The sequence below is a fragment of the Manacus candei genome, unplaced genomic scaffold (assembly GCF_025592945.1).
Source record: "Manacus candei isolate 608988 ecotype Guabito, Panama unplaced genomic scaffold, ASM2559294v1 h1tg000013l, whole genome shotgun sequence".
NCBI classification, from domain to species: Eukaryota; Metazoa; Chordata; class Aves; order Passeriformes; family Pipridae; genus Manacus; species Manacus candei.
The window spans coordinates 10248237-10272500 of record NW_026138061.1 but is presented as its reverse complement, the minus strand read 5'-3'; the positions used below and the strand labels follow the sequence as shown (position 1 = coordinate 10272500).

Sequence of the window (24264 nt, the reverse complement as noted above, 5' to 3'; positions counted from 1 at the left end):
TGAAATATCTATTAATGTGAAATGTAGAAATTATTTTAAAATTATTTAAAAATAAAATCTCTGTTTTGAAGCCTTATGCCCATTACAGCCACACAATACAGGAGTTAGACAGTAGTGGCGGGGAAGGGGAAGTGATATAAGTAAGAAAATAATCAGTCAAACAGGTCATATAAGATGCCAAATCAGTTCTCTAGGTCAGGCTCCAAGGGTTAAGCCTTGGAGCTGAGGATCCAGATCATTTTCAGACACTGTAAGACACATAAAAGTGAGTTCTCTCCATTTCAGTGTACACTCTCCAGGGAGAGTCACTGTGCAATGAGCTGAAGGACTGCTGAAATGTACCTGATCCTCTTGCATTTCTCCCACTTAGGCAAAAAATATACATTAGAGAATGTAGGTTTGATCTGTTTCTTTTCATTTATTCCTCAAAACATATAACATTTTGAAGTCAGTAGTTCATTTATTCTGAGATATGGCCTTAACTGCAGCTTTTGCAGCAATGTATATCCGTGTGTTGTTCCACCAACACTGTTCAGGAGACAAAAGAGTTGTTGCACGCAACTGACATTGCCAAACCTTCTGAAATAACCTATAGAAGGAATTTGCATGTGGTGGTTTGCCTTTGTAGGGCAAAACTAGAAGCAGAAGGATAAAACTTGCTAATGTCTAAGTGCCAGAGACAGAGGAAAATACTGGGGTGTCACTTTGGGTAGGTATTTGGAAAGTCAGATAGATGATGCTCCTGTATCAGCACCGAGAGAATCAAGAAGCCTCAACAGCCTGAAAGAACAACTTACATTTCTGAATAACTAGTTTTATTCTTGTTCTCTTATGTGAAAGAGTTTCTGATGGTTTACTGTATCTCAATTCCTTGCCAGGGATCCGAGGGAAAACAGGGTCCTCCTGGAATTAAAGGCTATGTAGGTGCACCGGTAAGTCATGTGTCTTTTTAAATTTTTATGGTCCTGACACTTTCTTTACTTTTTCAGTGATTCTGCTCAGCTATATTTTTTTAATTGTTATTATTAAGCAGTATATGGTATGTCTGGCCCCTTACCAGCACTATGTCCAAATGGTGACACTTTCTTGACTTCACTGAGTTTCTTCAGACTTTTTTAAAAGAGAACAGACCTGTAGCCAGCAGAGAGATGTCAACAGAATTGACTTTATTATTGAGATAACAGCTGGTGATTTTGTGATTCTCTCACCATAATGTAATTACTTTGGTCTGTGATGATGCACCATTTATATGGTGCTTGAAAACTTCATAGAACACCAAGAAAAATTACCACCTCTCAGCAAGTTTCCAATCATATTTTCAAAACTCTCAGGGAATAGTCTTTGGGCTCAGTGGACAAACCTGCCTCCAGTGAACAGACAGCCAGACCAAAATAAATTAGATTCTATCCAGTAAGCATCTCTTTCCCTGGGGTCCTCAGCACAAGAAAAATTCACGGACCTCTTAAAGTAGGTCCAGAGGAGGGTCATGGAAATGGTCAGAAGGCTGGAGCACCTCTCCTGTGAGGAAAGGCTGAGAGAGTTGAGGTGGTTTGGTCTGGAGAAGAGAAGGCTCTGAGGAGGCCTTATTGTGAACTTTCAATATTTAAAGAAGGCCTATAAGAAAAGTGGGGACAAACTTTTTAGCAGGACCTGTTGTGGTAGGACAAGGGATAATGGTTTTAAACTAAAAGGGGGTAGATTTAGATTAGAAAAAAAAAGCAGAATGTTTTTACAATGAGGATGGTGAGTGTCTGGAACAGGTTGCCCAGGGAAGTGGTAGATGGCCCATCCATGAAGATATTCAAGGCCAACTTGGACTGGGTGCTGAGCAACATGATCTAGTCGAAAATATCCCTCCTCATTTGGTTGATTATGTAAACCCTCCTAAGTCCTCCAAATATACCCAGATATGCAACTCTCATTAGCTGGGAGGTAAGCCTCCACTGCAGTGTAAAGTAAACTGAAGTTTAAATACAAATATGCTGTCATAGTAAGCAGCATTTTAAGCTTTGGCAGTTTCAGACAAGTCACTATTGACTGAAGCATATCTGTCTCTCTATAGCTGTTAGCTGGTTGCTCAGTTTCCACAATAAAGGTAAAATACAAGGTGCTTGCTATGCCAAGGGAAGGTGAAATATGGTTCTTGCCCATTGAATTGATGACCTGTGTTAGTGCCACATCAAACTGAGCTCCAGCAATGTTTCTGGTGTAGCTGGGAGGAGGTGAATTATGCAGTCCAGAGGAACACTGGCATTGGATTCACAGCACAAAAATGTGCTGGGCCTCCGGGTCAGAGTACATCTAACACTTGCCAGTTCTCAGAGCTACCTGCTGTCTGCCTAGCTACTGCATCCAGTCCCACTAGGAATGGGAATTCTTGCTTTTTTATGCGATAGGTTTTCCCATCAGTATCGTCCTCAACCAGAGTCCTCATTGTTTACAAGGAACATGAAAAATGCAGAGCATTGGTTGTTTTCCAGACCATCTGCAGCTGTGGTGTGTTCCCTGTCCCTCTACACTGCTGTTGGCAGGAGGGCTGCATGTCTGCAGGCAATATAATGTTACAGATGTTCTTGGGCCCACAAGTAGTCCCTGCTCAGTGAGTCTGCTTGGACCATGCCTGCGGCCAACTTTGAGGACTGGCAACTGAAAATGTCCTTGAGGTTCAGTTGAATAGATTGTGCAGATGTGCACAGTGACTTGGTGACTAATTAGAGGAGGTAACTATGCCTCTACTTGGATTGAACTTTATAATCTCTGTTTCTTTTTATTTTTAGGGTCTACAAGGAGAAAGAGGAGAAAAGGGAACACGAGGAGACAAGGTATTCCTGCTGCATGCCAGGAAAAGCCAGGCTGTTCTTTTCCTCTGACCATTAGGTGAGGTGGGCTGCAAGACCAGCAGCTCTGGAAGTGGATGGATAATGGAGTTTCCTCACTATGCTGCACTTCCCAGTGCTCTCCCATGTGCCCTGGGCATTCAGGAAAGCTTTATGGATCTCTGCTGTCTACTAAGCACACATTTAGGGACTTCTTGTCTGTATGTAGCCAGGGATGGACGAGAGAGAGGACTGGAGTGAAGGCATGCCAGTGGGGAGATCTAGAGGGGTGCCTACATTGTGTGTACCACCTGAGGGTTGTGAATGACCACTGACTGCTGCTGACAATATCTGCATCCATCTTGCTTCATTTACTCAGATTATCCAACTTCCTATGTTTCTGTCTTCTCCCATCACTATTAAATCAGGAGCATTAAGTACCAGGTAGTTTCTACAATAAAGGTTTCATCCAAATGGAGCTGCTTCCCAGTTCTATGTTCTTTCCTGGTTTGGAATAGCTGTTTTACACAGTACGGGACACTCTGTAATTCAAACTATGTTATGGCTTAAGGAAGAGACCAAGTGCCTATTATACCTGGAATAAACCTTTAAAAAGAGATATGGGCAGGTGTAAAGTCTTAATTATAGCAGTTTGATGTCTGTGATCAGACACATCAGATATGCACCTACTTCTGCTGTGGACCTGCCTGACAGTGCTCAAGGCTCCCCAGAAGTGCCTTGTCTTGCTTATGACTCAAGTTGGTCCTGAGACATCTCAATGATGATCTGGCAGCTTTGCCTGTGTTTAAACTCTCTTTAGTGATACCTCTGTAAGGAGGGAGTCATTGGTTTGCTAGCACAGTCTTGTTCCCATTTCCCTCTCATTTCCATTTTCTGGAGGGGAAACCTGGCAATTTACACCAAACTTTTGACTACCAGTAAAAATTATCAGTAGACCCCTAGTGTGAGATGTTGTGTTTCTCTTTACCAGTGTCCTTTCTGCTGTTTATGATAAAATAGCCAGAATTATATTTTATATTACCTATCCTTGTTGGTGCAACCAGAGCAAAAGGCTGGATCATACTTTGTCTTCCTCATGCTTTTCCCTCAGCCCTTTGCAGAACTGGTTCAGTGTGCTGAGTCCACCCAGTGCCTCTGCTGCTTTTCCAGAGGCAAGATTGTCTAATCTGCTGGAATATTTGGCTCCCGGAAGAAAATCCATCTTTCTGAAATCACCTTGATGGGAGAGGAAGTTGGAGCTATGTGTGGGCAAGCAGCTGACTAAGCTGACTAAGCTAGAGGAAGATTAAAATGGGGAAGAAATGAATTAGGTTTCATTTCATTAGAAGGATATGCACAATTAAGGTCCGCTTTTTGGGTTGGTTTTTTTTTTTTTTTTTCCTGAAGCAGCCAAATCTCTACTACAACAATTGTACTTTGATTTTTTTCCACGTTTTAATGATGGTCTCAGAGCACCCACTGCCATTACTTTAACTTCTACCAGTAAGTACTACTGTGAAAGCAGTGGGCGTAAATTCGACTGGCCAAATATTTCCTTGTCTGCTCTTCAGTCTGTAACTTGAATACTGACACCTACACAACCTGTGTTTCTTTGTGCCTAAGGAGAAAAGAGTTTATAATATCAGATGAAAGCACCAGTCTGTGCACTGAGTATTGTTCTATCACATCTGCACCCTGAGCATCAAAAAAGCATACATATCCCATAATACATCTTGCTGCTTTATCCCTATATTTTGGGACCCCCAATGTAAATATTGAGGTTTTACATTGATGTTCCCAAATCCAATAGTACTGGTTACACTTGAACTTTAGGAAAACTACTGCACCACAGGAGGGATCTCCCATGTTTTTTGAACTCAGTGGGCTCATTGTAGACTCCAGCACAGACTCTGCAGGAGACAAGCAAGATGCATTTCTCCACCAACATAAACCTGGTATGTCAGGGATACTTGGCATGTTAATTTAGGCATGTGCATCAGTCCCAGTGTGACATGGGGCATTGCTTTTGCTGCAAAAGCACATGTCCATCCTGAATTCTTGTCTGTTTTATTGAGAAGAGCTTGTGTAAGGAGGCAGCAGGGCTGGTCTGCTGCTGCCAGATTCCTCTGCAGTGGGTTTTTTTCTCCTTCACCCTTTTCCAGACTCGTGAGGAATCATTTTTCAACAAATCATTACCTTTTCTAACTGGTAGAGGTCAGAGAGTAGCACTGAAGTTCTGGTGAAATTGGGATTTTCCCCAGTTTCTTATGACTCTTCACCATTTTCTTCCAGTGCTTAAAAGCAGGAAGACCAGTAGAGCATAGGAGAAAGAAATGGAGTCTTAAAGTGAAAATGTGAGAATAAAACTTTAATGTGTTTGTTCTTTCTGTTGGAAAAAAATACCTTTCACTGAGTAGCTGTCTTTAAAGAATGGAAAAAATGATAACAAATATTTATAATGACAGATTTTTCTGTAGAAACAACAGAAAACACAATCATTTGGAGCATTTTCAAAGAGCTTTATTTTATGTATTTGTATAAATAATACATTTGCCTTTCCCAGCCCCCATTACTAGCAGTAAGAACATTGACACTTTTCTGTTTTGGCAGCTAAACCAGCATGTGTGAAGTACTCGTTGCTGCAGTATATTGATGTTAAAAATTCTCCTGGGAATACACTGCACATTTTGTCAGCAATCTACCAGGATGTTGCTTACTGAAAGTCTTGAAATCAGGATATGCATAGTTCAGTCAGTGCAAAGGAAACCATTAATATGGAAACCATCACCCTAAAATCAAGTGTATCTGGGGTCTGACACTGGTTTTCTGTAGGATATGGGTCTCTCTAATTTCATTCCTTGAATACATAATTTAAAATAATATTTATGTTAGAAGACTGATTGACTTTCTAAGGAGGAAAAATAAACAAAGTGATTTGCAAATCCATTTCTGACTTGCTAAATCAATGTAGTTTACAAAAGGAGCTAGTTAAATCCATTGGCGTTAAGTGCGGGTTTGTAGGTAATAACAGTTCTAAAGGGATTAAAATATCTAAACCATTAAAAAAGCAGAACAAAACTAACAGCTTGTTGTCACTGCTTGTGCTTGTACTTGTACAATTTGGTTTTACATGCACATTCATGTTTGCATTGGCCCTGTGTGTGCTTTTGATAGTTTATATTCAGCTGTGTGTGCAACATCCAAGTAAAATCTGTGTTCCATTTTAGAGAGGTTTAAGGAATTTACAGAGAAAAAGAAAGTGCCTGTTTCAAAGAGTTTTTAACTAAAGAAGCTGAAATGGTCAAGGTCCACAATCTGTAAGACTGAAGTTCAGCACAAGTATGTTTTTGATCCAGTCTTTTTCTCTATCAAGAACCTGGATTATAAAATATGGAATATCTTAAGCTTGAACGTGGAAGTACAGTAGAGGTCAGGGTCAGAATTCAAAATTATCTTGAAAACATAATCTCCCAAACAGAAGACGAGATTGAGAAGGGGAAACTGCAGGATGATTCATAGGTGTAGGACAACAAATTTCACAGCGCTAAAGACTGGGAACAAGTGATCGAGGAGCTGTCCTGTGAAAGGGGTTTTGGGGCAAAGTAGATGTTGTCTTGGCATTTAAACAGAAGAATAGTTTATGAAACATGAAATAATATTTCTACTCAAAGCCTCAGCTGTGTCCAGGTTCACGCACTTAGATACGGTGAAAACATGCAAAAATTGGAAACTGCACAAAGGGGAGAAACAAAAATGGTCAGAAGTCTGAAAAACATGCGCATGAAGAAAAGTTAGAAGTATTGTGGTTGTTAAGTCTAGAGAAGTTTGAAAGGAGAGTCTTGTAGGTCTTCAAATACATAAAACATTGTAAAGACGAAGGAAACAGTCTGTTCTCTGCAGGAGGTTAGGAAAAGAAACACTAGTCTGGAACTGTAGCGAGAAAAAGTCAGGTTTTGGTGCAGGCGAAAAAATCCCATATCTTCAGGTAATAAAAATAAAGTAGTGAAATTGATTACTGTGGACTTTGTGTAATGTCCAGTTCTGAAGACATAAAGGAACAGATAAATTTTTCCCCTAAGTTACAGAAAGGATAGTTGAAAACCAAAACACTTTTTCTTTACCGGGGAAAACTGAGCTATTGCTGAATTGTGGATTCATTATTTTCTTAAGAGTTATTCCAGGCTGATGGTTCTCCTGGTGTATGCTACCCAGTTTTTGTGAACCCACCCCAGTAGGCAGAGGAAGGATGCCAACATAGAAAACTACTGCACAGCTGCTTTTGGTCACAGCAACTTTTCGTGGTACAAGACGTGGGAACTTTAGACATTTTCTCTATTGGGCTGTCTGGAATTTCTCTCCTTATTCCTTACTGTTGGAGCAAATACCATGAAGATCACCTGCAGAGTAGTGACCTAAACACCACGGATTTGAGATGTAGTGGTTTTTTGTCTTCTTTTTCCAGGGAGAGAGAGGCCTGGATGGGTTCCCTGGAAAGCCAGGTGTGGAGGGGAGACAGGTATGTTGCAAATAATGACTGGAAGCATTTTTTTGAAAAGAGTGAAAGTTGACTCTTAAAACTGAGACTTATCCTGGGCAACTGCTGAATCATGGCAGGACCCCCCCACATGCCTGCTCTAAGGGTTTTTGTGGGTACAGTTGGGGTTTTTTTTTGTTTAGTTGGTTTTAGAATTAAACTATAATGCAATATACATTTAAAGGAAATGCCAGTCCTTTCAAATTGATAGATTAAATGTTTGTCTTACTTTTTGTTAAACATATAAGAAATCACACATAAAAATTCAGTTGTTTAAGCCTGATTTTTATGAACTTTTTTTTCCCTTCCCACAACATGAAAGGAAGAGAACTGGATTTAATATATTTGGTTTGTTTTCAATCAAAAAGACTTGAACTATTTACATTTTTAAGACAAGAACAAACCAGAAAATTGTCTAAAAGATCAGTACATTTCTGCTGATCAGACACATAATGCTTTGTCTAAAACCGCTATCTGTAGATCCCACAAGACTGTTTTCATTACTCAGGATATGATACTTAATGAGAGGCATCCTTTCCTCTCAAGGATCTTCTGGTCTAAATAGCAAAGGACAAAGTAAGAAGCAGAGGCTAGAAGTGATTTCCAAAAGCCATGCAGCTAATCATTGCCACCCTCGAGCCTGAAGCCTCCAGGCTGCTGCATCTGCATCCTGCTCTGTTTCTCAGTCACAGTTTACCCTGTATGGAGAAGTGTGTGTCTAGTTAGTGTTTATCACTATCCTCATAAGATGGAAATGTTTTCTGGTGCTACAGGCAGCACTGGAATCCCAAGGAGTTGTGTTTACTGTGCCCATTATACTGCTTACAGAACTGGTTTCTACTTGCAGCAAATGTAGATGAAGTGGGAAATTGCACAAGGACATGAAGATGGATCTTGATTGTCTATTGTTCCAAAGGAACAATTTCTCCAAGTGAAGCCCTGTTACAGAAGTTGGAACAGAAGTTCGGAAGCTTTTTTTCCCTTTTCATGTCTAGACACCTAGGAGTGGGCAGATCTTCACGCCTGAATTTGATACTGAATTTTGTGTTTGACACTGATATACCCACTGAACTACAATTCTTTTGAACCAGCTGAAGTTGGATTGGTGTTATTGTGGCTCCTGTGGCATCTCCATCATTGTTCTCTTTCCTCTCTATGCAGCAGAGCCAAAGCAGCCTTGTGTGTTCTATTAGCTCCTATCCTAGTGCAATGAGACATCACCCTTTGTGCTGCCAATATCTGCAGCCTTATGTTTTTCCTGTACTTCAAAAACAAAGAGTTTTCTCTCCATTTTACCTGTTTATAGGGCCCTGCTGGCAGCCCCGGCCCTCCAGGTGCTAGTGGGACCAAAGGAGAAAAGGTAAGGTTGGATGGGATGCCCAGGAGGGGTTTGGAAACACATTTGTTAATTCTTCTTTGGCCCCCAGTGCTGAAAATATCAGAGCTGTTGGTCTACTATTTATCTTGTTGTGTATTACTGAAGTGTATATCCACTTAAATGTTTAACTTTCCTGGCATTGCTTCTGAAATGGGTAAAAGCGGGTATTAAAGTGTGCCTGGTTATAGCTCCACTGCTCTTTGTTAAGCCCCCATAGTGGGAGTAGAAGGAAATAGAATGCAGTTTGGGTCAGAAAATCTTCCTCACCTAAGAAATGTCAATATGTTTGTGTAGAAGCTGATTTTCTGACCCAGGAGATGTATAATTGACTCAAAAAGTGTCAATAAAATGACTCTGAGCCTCTTCCCTGCAAAATAATTATTCACTGCACTCAGCAGCAATTTTGACCTTGTTATTTTTGCAGTTGTTAAAGTTTTCAGGGCAGCCTTATATTTCCCTCTCTGTTAGAGATGATGTTGTAGTTTTGATATTTCCGACACAGGTCTTTGGCATGAGTGGAAAGGCACAGTCAGTTCTGGATTTCTTTCTCTCTTTCTCCTCCAGATAAGGCAGTGAGCTTATCCAAGAATGCAGAGATTGGAAGCAATACTCTCTGTTCTCTCTCTGCAGTAGTGATCAGTCTTGAGTTCATAACACTTCATCCATGTCTCTGAAGCAGCCGCATCTGGTGCTTTCAGAAGATGTTTTGCTCCTTGGTCCAATACTTTCAGAGCAGCTGCTGTGTGTCTCTTCAGTATTTCTTCAGAATAGACCAGTTTGGATGGGGCCCTGGGCAACCTGATCTAATGGGTGGCATCCCTGTCCAAGGCAAGACAGCTGGAACCGGATATTCTGGACAGGCTGGATTGAGATTCAATAAGGCAAAGTGACAGGTCCTACACTTGGGTCACAACAACCCCTGCAGTACCACAGGATGGGTGCAGAGTGGCTGGAAAGCTGCCTGGTGGGGAAGGACCTGGGAGTCCTGGTCGACAGTGGCTGAACATGAGCCAGAGTGTGCTCAGGTGGGCAAGAGGGGAAAGGGCATCCTGAGCTGTAGCAATAGTGTGGCCAGCAGGACCAGAGCAAGGATTGTCCCTCTGAGTTGGGCACTGGTGAGGCCACACCTCAAATCCTTGTTCAGTTCTGGGCCTCTTGTGACAAGAATGACATTGAGGTGCTGGAGCATGTCCAGAGAAGGGCAACTGAGCTGGGGAAGGGTCTAGACAGTAAGTCATATGAGGAGCAACTGAAGAAGCAGGGGTTGTTTAGTCTGGAGAAAAGGAGGGTCAGGAGGGACCTTATCACTGTATACAACCACCTGGCAAGAGGTTGTAGGCAGGTGGGGCTCAGTCTCTTCTCCCAGGCAAGTAGCAACAGGACAAGAAGAAATGGCCTCAAGCTACACCAGGAGAGGTTCAAATTGGACATCAGGAAGAATTTATTCACTGAAAGCGTGGATAAGCATTGGAATGGGCTGCTCAGGCAGGTGGTGAATTCAGCATTCCTGGAGGTGTTCAGAAATGACTGGATGTTACACTTAGTGATTGTGGTTTAGTTGACATGCTGGTGTTCAGTCAAAGGTTGAGCTCAGTGCCCTTGGAGGTCTTTTCCAACCTTAATGATTCAGTAATTCTATCTTTAAGGCCTCTTTCAATCCAAACCATTCTATGACTCTATGAATAAATAACAAATACTAGTTGAGCTTGTCTTCAGAGAAAAGAATACAAAAAATATGTTGGGTCATTCAGAGACCTACGTGAGTAATGAACAGAGTGTAGAAGGAAGCTACGTGATCAATTTAGCACCAGTCTGTACCTAAAGTAAAGGATATACCTTCTGGATTCATAGTCTTAAAGCATAATACATGGTGGACATTGCTGGAGAAAAATGGACTGGAACAAATTGATAACCTATATGACAATAAATCATGGGAAAAGGGTGTAGCATCTCAGTGTCCTACATAGTATATAGTATGATTTGCTCTATAAAATCACTTGGGGAAAGTTCTTACTTTTTTTGAAAAGTTATTTTGGTCATTAACAAACAAAAACATTTTGACCCCCCAAATATCCATCCTCTTGCGGGTCTGTTGGGGGTCTAAGCGTCAAGCAGGTTAATTTGTGTGGTATGTGAACACCAAATATAAGATTTTTGAAGCACAAATCTACTGCTATGGTGCATCTAGTGCATCATTCATTTTAAGTCACTAAATGTCATTAAATCAATGTAAACATCACAGTAATACAGACTCCAACTAGTTCTTGGACTTATTCCTCTGCAGAGCAGAGCAGATTGGTATTGAAAATAATAATGTACAACAGCAGCTGAAAAATATGCTCAGAGGTTTGTTTTCATTTTGCATTATGTTATGTATTGTACCGTGTATTGTTGTGGTCTGTGTTATGTTTTTTAATTCCTTTTGTGTTATCCTGCAGGGTGAACCAGGACCTCCAGGATTGCCTGGCACTTCAGTAAGAATTATTGTTTTTTCAGCTTTCTCATACTTTGTAGGCATTATTGCATGAGAAGGTGGAAGTGAGGGGTGTGGGGATCTTACTGAAAGATGTTAAATATTTCTGGTGTGGTTTTTTTTTTTTTTTTTCAAAAAAGAGAGACTATAGGCAGTGAAGATTTTTGAAGAAGGGAAGTGATAGGTTCCGACAAAGAGAAGCACTACCACAATTTTGGGATATTGTGAGTGCCTCTTCAGGACTTGAAGAGGCAATGAAAGCACTCCTTAGGTGCATCAGACAGAGCAATACTATGACAGGACTGTGTGATTTCTGACAGTCATTGAGTTGATTCCAAGTGGTCTTTGGTACATAGAGCCTGTAAAAGTCATAAAAGAAAATGAAATTCCAGAATTGAGTGCCTTTGACATAGACTCAGTGTGAGAGTTGGGGAGAGAGAAGAAAAGCAATTTCTGATGTGGGCGAATGATTTTTCCTTGGCTTATGTCTGAAAAAGTCCTGGTGGAATATAAGACAACCAGGACCTGATGTGCTGGAAGTATGGATGAAAAAAGAAAACTGAGAAAACAGGAGAATGGGGCTTACCTTTCCTGTGGCACTAGATTTATCATCCTTAGTGCATCCCCCCCTCTGCCTTCAGCAATGCCTTCACTGATGCCAGGGACATCACTGGCAGGGATGTAAGAATGTCCTGAGACTAATATTGTCTGTATGAAGAGATCATCTCCAAGTGAATGGAAGAAGATTTACCACGAAGTATGCAGAGGAGAGGTCTAGAACTGAGTTCTGCATGGGCTGGTAATAAAGCAGTTAGGCAGTATACCTTTTACTAGCCAAAAAGATAGGATTAGTATTAGGAAACAGCACTCTTTGACTATGGCTGCTAAAGACAAGAATGAGAAACTCCCTGGTAATCATGGGAAAGACAGCAGGCATTTACCTTACGCAGAATGTGGTAGAAAGTAAAGGAATGAGAAAAAGAATGCTATGAAAAAAAACTCATGTTTGGGTAAGAACCTTTTACTGTCCTGCTCAAATGTGGTAGTAATGACGTGACAGGAGTTACCAAGAAATTTTGAAAGATGCGTATAAAAGCTGGAAATGAGCCTAAAGCTACAGCAGGTGGGTGCAAAACAGGCAGGGCATATCTCAAGCTGGTCTACTGGTTATGTGATGCCTTCTGTGTTCAACTGATCTTTGTAACTTTGAGTAAAAGAAGATCTGGGGAATTGACTGACTTGTTTATATGACGAGATAATGAATTAAGTTCTTGCTGTTTATACAGCCACACAAATCATTTCATAGGTAACTGTGTCATTAGGTAACTTGTGTCAGCCTGAGCTGTTTAAATAGAAAACATCCCCCAGCCTTCAACAGGATTTGAAGAGTTGTAGGAGTTACTGAGCAACTCGAAGGAATAGCAAGGGGAGAAAAATACCCTGAGGGGGACCATCATACCCTTGCATCTTGTCTTTACTTTTTTCATTCTTTATGACTCTGCGATTCTATTGCAGGTGCATATTGAAGGCCTAAAAGGAGAGGAAGTAAGAGAGATTCAATATCTATTCTTTCATTGCAAGAATATTTTAATGTAATTTTGTTTTCTGTTCGGTTAGGTTTTTCTTTAAAATAATACTGTAAAAAGAAGGTGGATGGAAGCATTATCAGGAAATCAAGAAATAAGTTTTCCTATTTACAGTGGAGAAAATAAACAAGAAAGGAAAAAGGGCAATGTTCTTTTCAGGTGCAGTGAACCTAACGCAAACGAGAAGTACGAATTGTACCGTCAGCTATGCAATTATTTAAGAACAGGGAAGGGTTAACATTAAAGTTAAACTGTATTTGAGTTTTATACCTCTTTTGTCTCTGAACTTGGACACTCAAACTGGGAAGCATATCCCTTGCTTCAGTCTGTTAGCCCTATGTATTAAAAAATATATTTAAACTTGATTTTGTGTTGGTAGGTGCCTAATTTGCATTTACCTGCTACTTAATATAATAATTTGCATCATATAGTCGATACTTTAAAGCCGTTCAGAGCTGTGCTGACCTGGGGGAAAGGCCTTTTGAAGCTGTTCATGCAAGAATTGCTCTTCTCCACCATCAAACCCCCAACCCACAGTGTTTTATTGGAATACTCATGATATCCCAGTGTCTTTGGTAGAGTTACTATCTTTAAAAAGCAAAGAACCAGTTATGGATAAATGCCTGCTGAGTGTGGGTGGATCAGTCTGTGGACAGTCTAATGAGTGCTGATAATTCAAGTAGTCAGAGGTTTAAGGAGAAAACCAGCTGGTCTCTGCACTGTTTTTTTTGGGACCTATGGGGAAAGGGGTGGTATAGGTCCTGTAAATACAGACAACATGACTCATGTGCCCATGCACTTTTTCATAACGATATTTTAACTTTCTTTTTAAAAAAACATTTCTGTAGGGAAAGCCTGGGCCACGAGGACCACAAGGCCAACCTGGGCTTCCTGGACCTCCAGTAAGTTGTTTCTCTCACTGTTTGCCATTCCAGAAGCTGAAACTCAGACTCCAAAACTTCATATGTTATTCAGGCACTAAGATATTTAAACAGTGCCCACAGCCTCCATTTTAATTCATTACTGAAAGAAGGTGTTCTGCTGTGGATGGTCACTCTTAACATAGGGAGGTGGCACCCAGGACATGGGCAGACTTTGCCTCAAGGCTGTTGTCATGCAGAACCTCACTGTTTTACTATTTCTAATGTCCTGTAGAGCTGTATAGGCAATCAGCACACCTCAGAGAGGCACTCACTGATAACTTGTGAGCTGTCACATCATGAAGGTCAGGGAACAGTTGCTGTCAAAGGCATTGGTGTTATGCCACAAGGTCTTGGTTAAAATATTTTGTAGATGAAACCTAAGAATTGGGTATGTGTGTTCACGTTTCCACAAAATTTTTGCAACTATTAACACATACCAGCATTCTTAATTTCAACTTAAATTGCAGTTTATTTGAGTTATATTTTATAACCCAGCTCTGCAGGATATCTCATTTCAGATTGTCACTGCTGCCTCATTTGCAAACACTGTTTCCTTTCTTTTGAATTGTTCACTGTGTTTCACTGTCAATTGGCTTTTGTAAAATTGATGACATTGTGAAGATCTGTTAATTACATAAATCTGGTTTGAATTATGTAATTTAAATATAGTTCTGTGCTCTGTATTTAATCAGGGCATTGTCACTTTTCCCTATCTTGTTTTCTCATTCTCTTCTGCTCAAAGGACAGCATAAATATCAGGTAAGAGTTGCCTAAGTAGCCACACAGTAATGGTAGCACAAATCAGCTAGGAAATTGTTATACAGTTAATTAGTTTCTCTTATTCTGTTAACTTTCTAAAACTTTTCACTTTTAAAGGGAAAGCCTGGTCTAGAAGGCAAACCTGGAGTTCCTGGTTTACCAGGTCAAAGGGTGAGTTTCTTTTTTTATTTATTTTGATTCTCAGGAGGCTTGGGATGCCTTTGTTCAATGAAGTTTGCTGCTTTCACCCACTTCACATATACTTTTCTACTTATTTAAGGATCCTGGAGGCTCAGATCCTTTCCTAACTTCCTTCTTTATGGTCCCGCAGCTTTCAGTATCTCTTGGAGTCCACAGGTTGTATACAGTGTGATTTCTTTCCTTCCATGTGCTTCCATGTGATTTACATCTGTCCCATACTGCCAAGAGGATTCTTGATACGGTTCTGAGTGTGTAGGGCCAGTAGTAATGTGGTCAGGTTGAAAGTTCAGAGAACTTTTTGTTGTCCTGGAAGTCAAATAAATGTAAATACACTTCCAATACTTAATGTTTTCCATTTTGTTTGGTCTGTACTCAAAGAGAAGGTCCCACAAAATGGCAGCTGGTGAACCATTCTCCATCAGGAGCTTAGTTTTCCTGTGTGTGAAAGAATACTGGATTTTTTTCTGACACAGAATTATGTCTTCAAATATTTAAGTACTGCTAAAGTGTAAATTTCATGGTGGGCCTGATGTTAATACATGTTAATTCATGCTCTGAAACTGCCTTTCCTTGCTTCAGCTTGTTCACATGAAAAACATCTCGCAACAGATAAGAGTGGAAGTGAGACACCTGCTTAGCCTTCGTGGAGTCAGTCACTTGGGTCTCAGTACTGCTGTTTGAGGGTTCACTTTTTTAAGTAGTCACAGAGACCTGATCATAGCTCATTCCTTAGAGGAGGTCATGGGGGTTGCCTTCAGTGCTTTGCACTTGAGTCAGCACCAGTGCTGTCAACAGACTGAGTGTGAGAACACTGTCTATGAGCATGGGAAGGAGATGGGCAAAGGACAGTACAGGGAAGGAATAAACACCTTGGTAAGTGGTTTTCTACAGACTTTTCATTGGATTGCATGCTATTAAATGGAGCTGTAAGCATGACTTTTAGGAATCTTCTCCTTGGGAAACGCTACATGCAGTCTTGTGTCAACGCCTCAGTGGAAAAGGGCATTCATTTACTTGCTTTCCTTTACTTTCCCAGTCCTTAGAAAACATCACTATAGCAAATAACGGTGCAGTGATTTACTCGTGAGTTGGTAAATTCAGAATTGTTCTGTTTTTAAAGCCTGCTGTTTCTTGAATAAGATTAATAGAGCATATTAGCTGAGTAAAGGACAGTGATCTGTCAGGACCTTCAACAGAACAGAAAATGCTGCTGCTAAGGATCATTTGATTAGAGATGTCATTTGATCCATACTGTCTTTGATTTCTTCCCTAGACTCTGTTGTGTCTAGCTAGTTAGACTTCTCCTAAGGGTCTTTATTAGTCACCAGGCATCTTAGGTTAATGGATATATTTTTTTAAATTAAAGACCATTATTCAGTGACTTAAAACATGAGATGAATCAAAGTCCTGGGTTTGGTGGATCTACACAGAACTTTTTGGGGAGCAGATAACACTCTCAAACTGAACCAAGCAAATGGGCTCTGTTCATTTTATTAGTCAGCTTCTTCCAAGTGCCTGGCACTTGATGTCTGCATTTTGACAACATCCTCAAGAGCACACTGGGGGAAGAAAGGTTCTTTGCTGTTCTCACGTGTCCTGTAAGACCTATGAGTGACAGACAGTACTGACTTGATTTTATTAAAACTGATTGAAAAAGAAGTAAAACTCTGAGAGACTGGTTTAATTTTAGAGTGTTTTTGTGGTTTTGTTTTTTTTTCCTCTGTTCCTTTCTTTCTTTTTCTTCTGTGAAATTGAAGAGAATTGAAGTACTTTGATTCTTCTCTAAAGTATTTGACACCTGTTCTACTGAAATATTTGTTGGAAATAAACCAACTCCCCTTCTTGATGGACACGAAAGGTGCAGATGTATGACATGCTCCTGGAAAGCATGCAGGTCTTTGGGCAATCCAGCTTAAACACAAGATTCTTCTGAAGTGTACTCAATGACTTGGATTTCAAGAATTTGCCTCTCTTTTAAATGATACAATTTCATTCAAGTGATTGATATTTCAGAAGGAAAACATTTATCCTGTAGCAGTAATTCCCACACAGGTACGAGGTAGGAGCTAGGCCATTTTGAGTTTGATGTGCTGGACTGCATCTTAGTTTTTGCATTGTCAAAAATTTTCCAAGCTCAAAGTACAATCACTACAAAACAAAACAAAACAAAACAAATACAGGAGTCTCATAGGATAGTAAGAATAGCCTTATGAAAAGAAAATTAATGGAAAATATCTTTATAAAACAGTAACCTTTAATGAATGTCCTTCATATTTAAGACTCCAATGTGCATGAGTCAGGCAGATAAGTAATAGTAATTATTCCCCTTTTTTCAAGTTACTTCATGCTCAAAATAATTTGTGCAAAGCACAAAATGAGAGTTGGGTGTAAAATTAGAAGTTACTCTAAAAATGATATTGCAAGACTCTTTTTGTGAGCTAATTGCAAAGTTTGGTGTCACAGTCTGTCAGTTTGGAGACAAGAAGAACGAGCACAGCTCCAGGAGCAAGTTACAAAGCAGAGGCCTCTGCATCTTTAATTCAGCTGTCACGTTTCAGCAGGTTTTCATGCACGTGTCCACATGCCCTGAATGTTTATTCCTGAAGTCAGAACACTACAAAAAAGATTAACAGGCTTTTCTTGTCTCTTTACAAGTAGATTACAAGGCTTTGAGTCTCAGTAAGTGCCATATATTTGTTTTAGAGTAGAGCCTACAGGATTCTCTCAAAACTGGGGACTACTGGGTTCAGGGCACACCCTCCACCCAGAGAAGAATTGTTAAGAGCACTTGTCAATACAGGAAAAGTTTATCCCTGCTAGCTGTCATGGGACAGATAAAGTTAACAGACCTCTGAAGGCTGCTGAGCTCTTCATATGTTCGATGGTGGGACAGAAATACACGTATTTGAGTTTCCATTCTTGACCCATCTCTCTCCTAAGTGGGTTGTTGCATATGATGTTCCTGTTCAGACCAGTCACAACTTGAATTCGGCAGTCAACACTTTCCACTCTTATTTCTCTGTGTATGAATTTCACTTGATTTGAACCACCTTAGACTTGCAGGGTCCAAGGGAAGGAGATAGTTCATTGGTAACTCTAAGGGGAGAATAATCCAGGAGAGAGAGGAGAATAAGTTCGCCCAGCAAATTAGGTAAACTATTTGGAAGGAGCCAGTCCCAAGATGTGGTCTTTCTTGATATCCAGAAGTCCTTATAAACCTTTACTTTGCCACAACAGCCCTAATAATCACCTATAATCTGCCCAACCCTGACAGTATTTTCGTCCTCAAGCTATGGAGATGCTCTCACTTCAAAATTTACTATTGTTATCTAATGCATACAGAGACTACAAAAGGCTGGTGCCTTCAGGGACCTCAAACATTGACTAACATTGCTGGACATCTTCTGGCTTCTCTAGTAATGTAGAGGTAAGAAAACGGGGGTGAAATGGATAATCCCAACATCCTGCTTGATTACAAAGGAAACAGTTGACATTTTTGTTCACAGTCATATTTGTTCACAACTAAGGACATTTCCTATGTACTTGGTACCAAATTCACCTCTGTTCCTGGGGCCAAACATCAGAGAAAAACATGATAAGAAAATATATGGCCATTCTGGCTATTGGGACAGCAAGTTGGGAAACAATCTTGGGCTATGATACCTTTCAAACTTTCCCCTGTAGCAGAGTGGAGACAATATTTTCCTTGGTTTCCTGTCTTCTGTATAGTAGATACCTTTCTGATTAGTGGTTGTGTTTATATTCATTTGTAGGTGCTTAAAATGTTCAGATGACATTACCTGCCCTGACAAAGTTCAGGCATGCAGAAATCGAAATGTAAGAAAATTAGTAAAATGGAGTGAAGCTATTATTGTCAGTGAGGTAAAGACATCCATTTCCAATGAAACACATTTTTAACTGTGCTGTTTTTCAAATTGCTGATGAAGGCACATAGCATATATCATGTAGTTGAAGGATACACATTCTTACACACTTAGCAGTGTAAGATTCTAACTTTCTAACTATAGGTAACAAAGCATAATTGCTGGGTTTCTCTGTCATATTATTAAGAAATGTGACATTTCACTGAGCTTTGCTCCCATAATTTCTTCCAGCAAGTATTTCTGTCCTTCATAGACAGGCTATAATGACATGGAGCAAATCCGTTATAGTTTGATTTTGACCAACCTCCGAGTGGCCCAGATGTCCCCTTCACAATGGGAAACCACCCTTAGTCTCTCCAGCAGTATAATTGTATGTTGCTTTAAGGGATTTCTTAGTGTTTGGAAAGCACCAAAGTTTCTCAGCATTATACCCAAGGAAAGGATAAAAGGCTCCTCTTGCATCTCTCGTTGCTGCCACAGATTAGTGTGCCCAGGAAGTAGCATGGAAACAGAACAGTGTGTTGGTGGGACATGAAGGAATTGGTTACACTGTGTTGTATGTTGGCCTCAGTGTTGTAACTGTGGAACCAGCCACCTTGACCTGTAGCTCCCACATCGAGTGACGTGCAGGGATGCTCATCTCCCATGTCTGGCTCCACCCACTACATCCTGTATGATCTATTCAAAAGCTTATTTCTTTATTTAAATGAGTTTTTTAACAGTGTCCTTTGCATGGTCACCTTAGCAGTTGGTAAAATGAGCATCTTTAACTTGAAAACTGACATTGAACCATGAGGTGGTGTGAGTCCTCTGGGTTAAAAATGGTCTCTTTTTGGCTTTGACAAGAAAAGAAATTATGGATGTTGGGAAAAGGAGATGGAACATTCATGAATAATGCATGCACTTGAGTATATAAGCAAGTTTTTATTGGTATTAGAGTTTTGGAAATGATTACAAAATCCTTCTGATACCCAAGGACCCTATAATCATTCCTTTAGTTTTCTTCTTATATTCTTCTGTATGTGACTTCTGATTTTTTCAGGTTTTTGGGTTTTTTTAATGATAAAAATAGTTAGATGATCAGATTCTGACACACCAGCTAATGAATCTCAGTCAATACCAAGGAAAATATGACAAAAACAAGTTTTGCTTGTGATATTTTAGCTTTTTCATTCATTTAAGTCAGTAGGAATCTGTTTCTTAGGATTTCACAGATTATTCTGAGTTGGAAGGGACCCATAAGGATCATTGAGTCCAGCTCTTAAGAGAATGGCCCATACAGGCAATGAACTGACAACATTGGTGTTATTAACACTGTGCTCTAACCAGTTGAGCTACTCTGGGGGGAGTAGTTGTTCATAGATGTTGTTTCTGGACATGTTTCAATAAAGAAAAAATAAAGGAAAAATTATGTATATGACTTTTAAGCATGTGTATTACCATTTATATCATCAGCGACATGAAACTTGCTTAATTGTATTTTCCTCCAAGAAGAAAATCAGTCTGGATGAGAAGTAGAAATGAGGGAGAGTCCCTCTTCTCTGTCTCTAAGACATTAACTTGACTCCTCTTGTACTCTCCTAGAATATTGCTAACGACTTCAGAAGCATTAATTATTTAGTGTCTATTACATACGAGGAAAGAATAGACAATATTTATAAAATATGTGACTTGCCTGAAGAATCACAACAAGTCCACTGTTGGGTTGAGAAACAAACCCAACCTCTGCCTTAACTTCAGTGCTACTCCATCCTTTCTCGTTTTACTCATGTAGGATTTTTTTCCCTTTGAACTATTTGAGGTCAAACCCATGGGAACACAAATGCTGCTGCATCTGTATGGTTGAACTCATCTCAAGGGTATACCCTAGATTCTGGTTTATTCTTCCTTTGCACCAGCAAAGGTCTCTGGTTCCTCTGGAGGGTTCTTTTTTGTATGCAGAGGAGTCAGTGAGCTCTGCCTCCCTTGGTGCTAATGCCAACCCTAGTTAGAAATACCTCAGGGACTCCTGTTTCCCAGCTTAGAGATCGTGAATCTTTTATATTCATCCATGCACCAGAGTTCTTAATTATTTTCTTTCTTAATGCATGAAGCAGTGCAAGGGACAGAAGTGAAACTTCTTGGCTTTGTTGGGGATGGGCAAAGGGCTTGACTATAGCAAGCAGAGTGTCTACACTTGGCACCTCCCTTGGCTGCATCTTATTCCCTGATCCTCTGTAGGGAGCACCCAGGTGGGATTGAAGAGAGTAGGAGATACCATGATGTGCATGAGAACAACTCTCAACTTCAGGACTATTGCCACAATCTGGGAGATACAGAACTGTCAAATACAACAGGAGTTTCACTTCCAAGTGGTGTCTGTTGCCTTCATTTCTAGCTTTTGTGATTTGTGTACCCACATTATGGTGATTTGCCAGTCTGGGGGTGAAAGACTTTGGAAATTCAATAGCCGTCTTCGGTCTGTTTTTTAATATTTGCTCCTCTGTTGAACATGCAGGGTAAAAAGGGAGAACCAGGATTCCCAGGAATCAATGGTCTGATCGGCCCCCAGGTAAGCAATGATTTCTTCATTTTCATATAATATGTGGAAAAACAGATTTTGTTGAAACAATTTATCCTGTTGTGATTGAGAGAATGTCTCTCTGGCAGCATTTACTTTTACCTTCCACAATTTTTCATCATCTTTGAACAGGGACCTAAGGAGATGTTCTGTATGTGATTTCCCCATTGCTTTTACCTAGAGCAGCATCATTCCAGAAGGAAAGCATTCATTTGTGTTTTGTAATATTTAGGACAGTGTCTCAGTTAATTGTTGGCTGTGTGAATTGGCAATTGCAGACACAGCTCCTGTGCTGCAGTCTTGAGGGAAGAAACAGTTTAAATTTATTTACTATTCAGAAAGAACACTTTGAGCACAGGACTGGTTTTGTGGCTTTTGACATTCACGTTTCTACTTGTCATAGAGGAATAAGTGTTGGCTTGTTGAGGAAGCTAAAGACAGGGGCCTAAAAGCAAATGTTTATTCTCTGTGTGAGGAAGGGGATGTCTTCAGTTAATGACCCCTTAGCTCCTTTGTTTTAAAGCTTTTGACAAGTTAGTGCTGTAAATTACACCATCTGTGGAACATCATAACATCATTAGGGGATCAGAGAGGATCCATCAGAGAGGATTTGGCTCCACCTTAGATCTGCCCTGTGTTATAATAACACTGACACTTACCTCTAACTTGGTTTCTTGCTAACTTTGTAGACAAATTCAGGTGACCAAAGTCACTTTGTAGGGCCACCCCTGCAACAAGAAAAATATATGTGTGAATGTCCTCAAGAAGAAAGTCAGAACCTCACATTTTGCTGAGCACTGAGGATAAGACTTAGCATTTCATTCATTCTCTTCTCAATGACAAATTAACAAACTGGACTTTGGCTTTAGCACTCTGTTTCAATAATTGGCAAAGTTTGGGGCAAGAATGACAAGCCTCCACTGCTACAACTGTTGGTGATGTATTGCAACAAGCAGCACAGCGCCGGACAGCAGATACTGATTGTTCATTTATTTCCTCTGGCAAGCTGTGCCCTTGTAACCAGGAGAAACAATCTCGAAATGGTTTGTGTGGCAGACGTTTTGTAATGAGCTGTTTTCAAATGTCTGTGGAGGATGTCAGAGAGGCAATCCAAAGGCTTGTGTCCTTGTGCAGGTGAAGTCTCTTGTGTCTGGCTGGGAACCTTGCCCTGCAAAACACCACTTGATACTGGTTTGCATACTTAAGGATTTTTTTCCTTTGGTACGTTATCTAGTCTGCAAGTATTTCAGCAGCAGCCTTCAAGAGGAATAAAGATGGTATTTCTAATGGATTTAAAAGATTTTAGAATCACAGAATATTCTGACTTGGAAGGAACCCATAAGGATCATTGAGTCCAACTCTTAGCCGTGCACAGGACATCCCCAAGAATCACACCATGTGCCTGAGAGCATTGTCCAAATTCTTCATGAACTCTGTCAGTGTTACGACCTGCCCCAGAAAAAGGGAGGGGGGTAACCTGGATTTTTATCAATAATTCCCTTGGGGTGGATTAGAGTGAAATGACACTGAATAATCGGTGTCTGAAAACATATACTGGCAAGGTTTATTTTAACAATTCTGTATCAACAGGCATGCTAATGCTTGAATTTTAGGTGCTGTCATATAACAATGTGACATAGAGATAACCTTGGGGGTGGGGGGGAGAAAATGCATAGGGGAGAGAAAGGCAGGATAAGAGTAAGGGAAAGAAAAGCTGAGAGTGGACAGATGTCCATAGTCACCGTCCACGGGGTCCAGTGATGAAACTTGGTAGTTGCAGCTTCCATGTCTGTCAGTTGAAGTGGTGGCCTTGATCCGCCGGGGGTGAAGGAGGGAAGCCCCCACACTCCAAGAAGTTATGAGTTATTATATCCATGGTCAGTGTCATGGACCATGCCTCGAGCCTCCAACCTCTCCCTGGGCCCTGCGCAAGAGCTGCTGAGTCTGGCCTGGTTCCTGCCCTTTTCCCGACTGGCGGGGGAGGGGGGGGGGAGATGGACTCCTATGGTCCATCAGAGGTACAATGCAACAGTCAAAAGCCTGCAAGCTCGGCTCTTGCCTTTTCAGGGCTTCACACCTTCAGCACTGGAGGGAGGGAGGGGCCGGATTGTTCATCAGAGGTATAATGCAAGTCAAAAGCCTGCAAAAGTCTCCTAGAATGCATAAATCATCAAACATTTCAGTCTCTGACAGTCAGGCATCTTGAACTCTCGGATTATTGAGTCCAATTCCCTGCTTTTGTTCAGTTTGGTTTTGTTTTCTTTGGTTAGTTGGTTGGTTTTTTTGCTCTTTTTTTTTTTTTTTTTCCCATTGGATAACATTGAAAGGTCCCCCCAAACCTTCTGACATATTGAAAAGGCCTTTTCCTTCATTTTGGACGATGATTATTCTCCATATATTATTTCTAAGATACCTGACAGTATTCATCCAAGTAATGTCACACTTTCTCAGTTCAGGTTTCCTGCAATTAAATATATATATGCATGAGTTAGCTATTTTATAAAAGTATCTGAGAAAATTACTGACACAGCATTAGGTAATTTTCTTTTCTGTACAACTTAAATAAAGTTAGCAAATTTTAGGTTAATTAAAACTGCATAGAATGCTAAACCCATTGAGGGATACCTAAATTGACTCTTCCTCCAAGCTAACTGCAAAAAAGGAAAAATGTTGTTCATGTTCTGCAGTGGCACTCTGTTGTGGACATATTACTGCAGATTTCCATATTTTTCTGTAGAGAAAATGCTTACATTTAGTTTGTTACAAAACTACTTTTCAGCTTAATGGCACTTTTCGTGACATTAGATTTTTACAGCATTCTATCAGCATTTTTCTTTTTTTTTCTTAATTAGGCTATGCCCCAAAAATACCCAGGAAGAAAAATGGTTTTCCTTATACTGTGGTTACATGGCTATTTTTTCAAGTTATGTATGGAAGCCTATGTCAGCTGTTCCTGTGCTGTCTCCATGGCATTGAGGGACAAATGATTTGAGTTGACTGTACATAAATTAGCTTAGGACATGAAAATAGTCCTCCTTTCCTCTACTGTTTTGAATGTAAATATACTTTTGTTTTCTGACCTGATTACCTTCAGTGATATCTGTCTGGGCAAAAGGAAAGAGTGGGTGTAGGAGCTTTAGAAGGTACCTT

General features: G+C 40.3%; 1 protein-coding gene across 1 annotated transcript in view; it reads left to right on the top strand.

Annotated features, from left to right (window-relative positions):
- The window catches only part of COL22A1 (collagen type XXII alpha 1 chain), a 196044-nt gene that overhangs the window by 100131 nt on the left and 71649 nt on the right, over nucleotides 1-24264 (top strand). The window contains exons 15-23 of the mRNA XM_051778556.1: nucleotides 879-932; nucleotides 2778-2822; nucleotides 7279-7332; nucleotides 8657-8710; nucleotides 11167-11202; nucleotides 12717-12746; nucleotides 13636-13689; nucleotides 14587-14640; nucleotides 21052-21105. Coding sequence (XP_051634516.1) covers nucleotides 879-932; nucleotides 2778-2822; nucleotides 7279-7332; nucleotides 8657-8710; nucleotides 11167-11202; nucleotides 12717-12746; nucleotides 13636-13689; nucleotides 14587-14640; nucleotides 21052-21105 — 435 coding nt within the window. The remainder of the gene's footprint in view (nucleotides 1-878; nucleotides 933-2777; nucleotides 2823-7278; nucleotides 7333-8656; nucleotides 8711-11166; nucleotides 11203-12716; nucleotides 12747-13635; nucleotides 13690-14586; nucleotides 14641-21051; nucleotides 21106-24264) is intronic.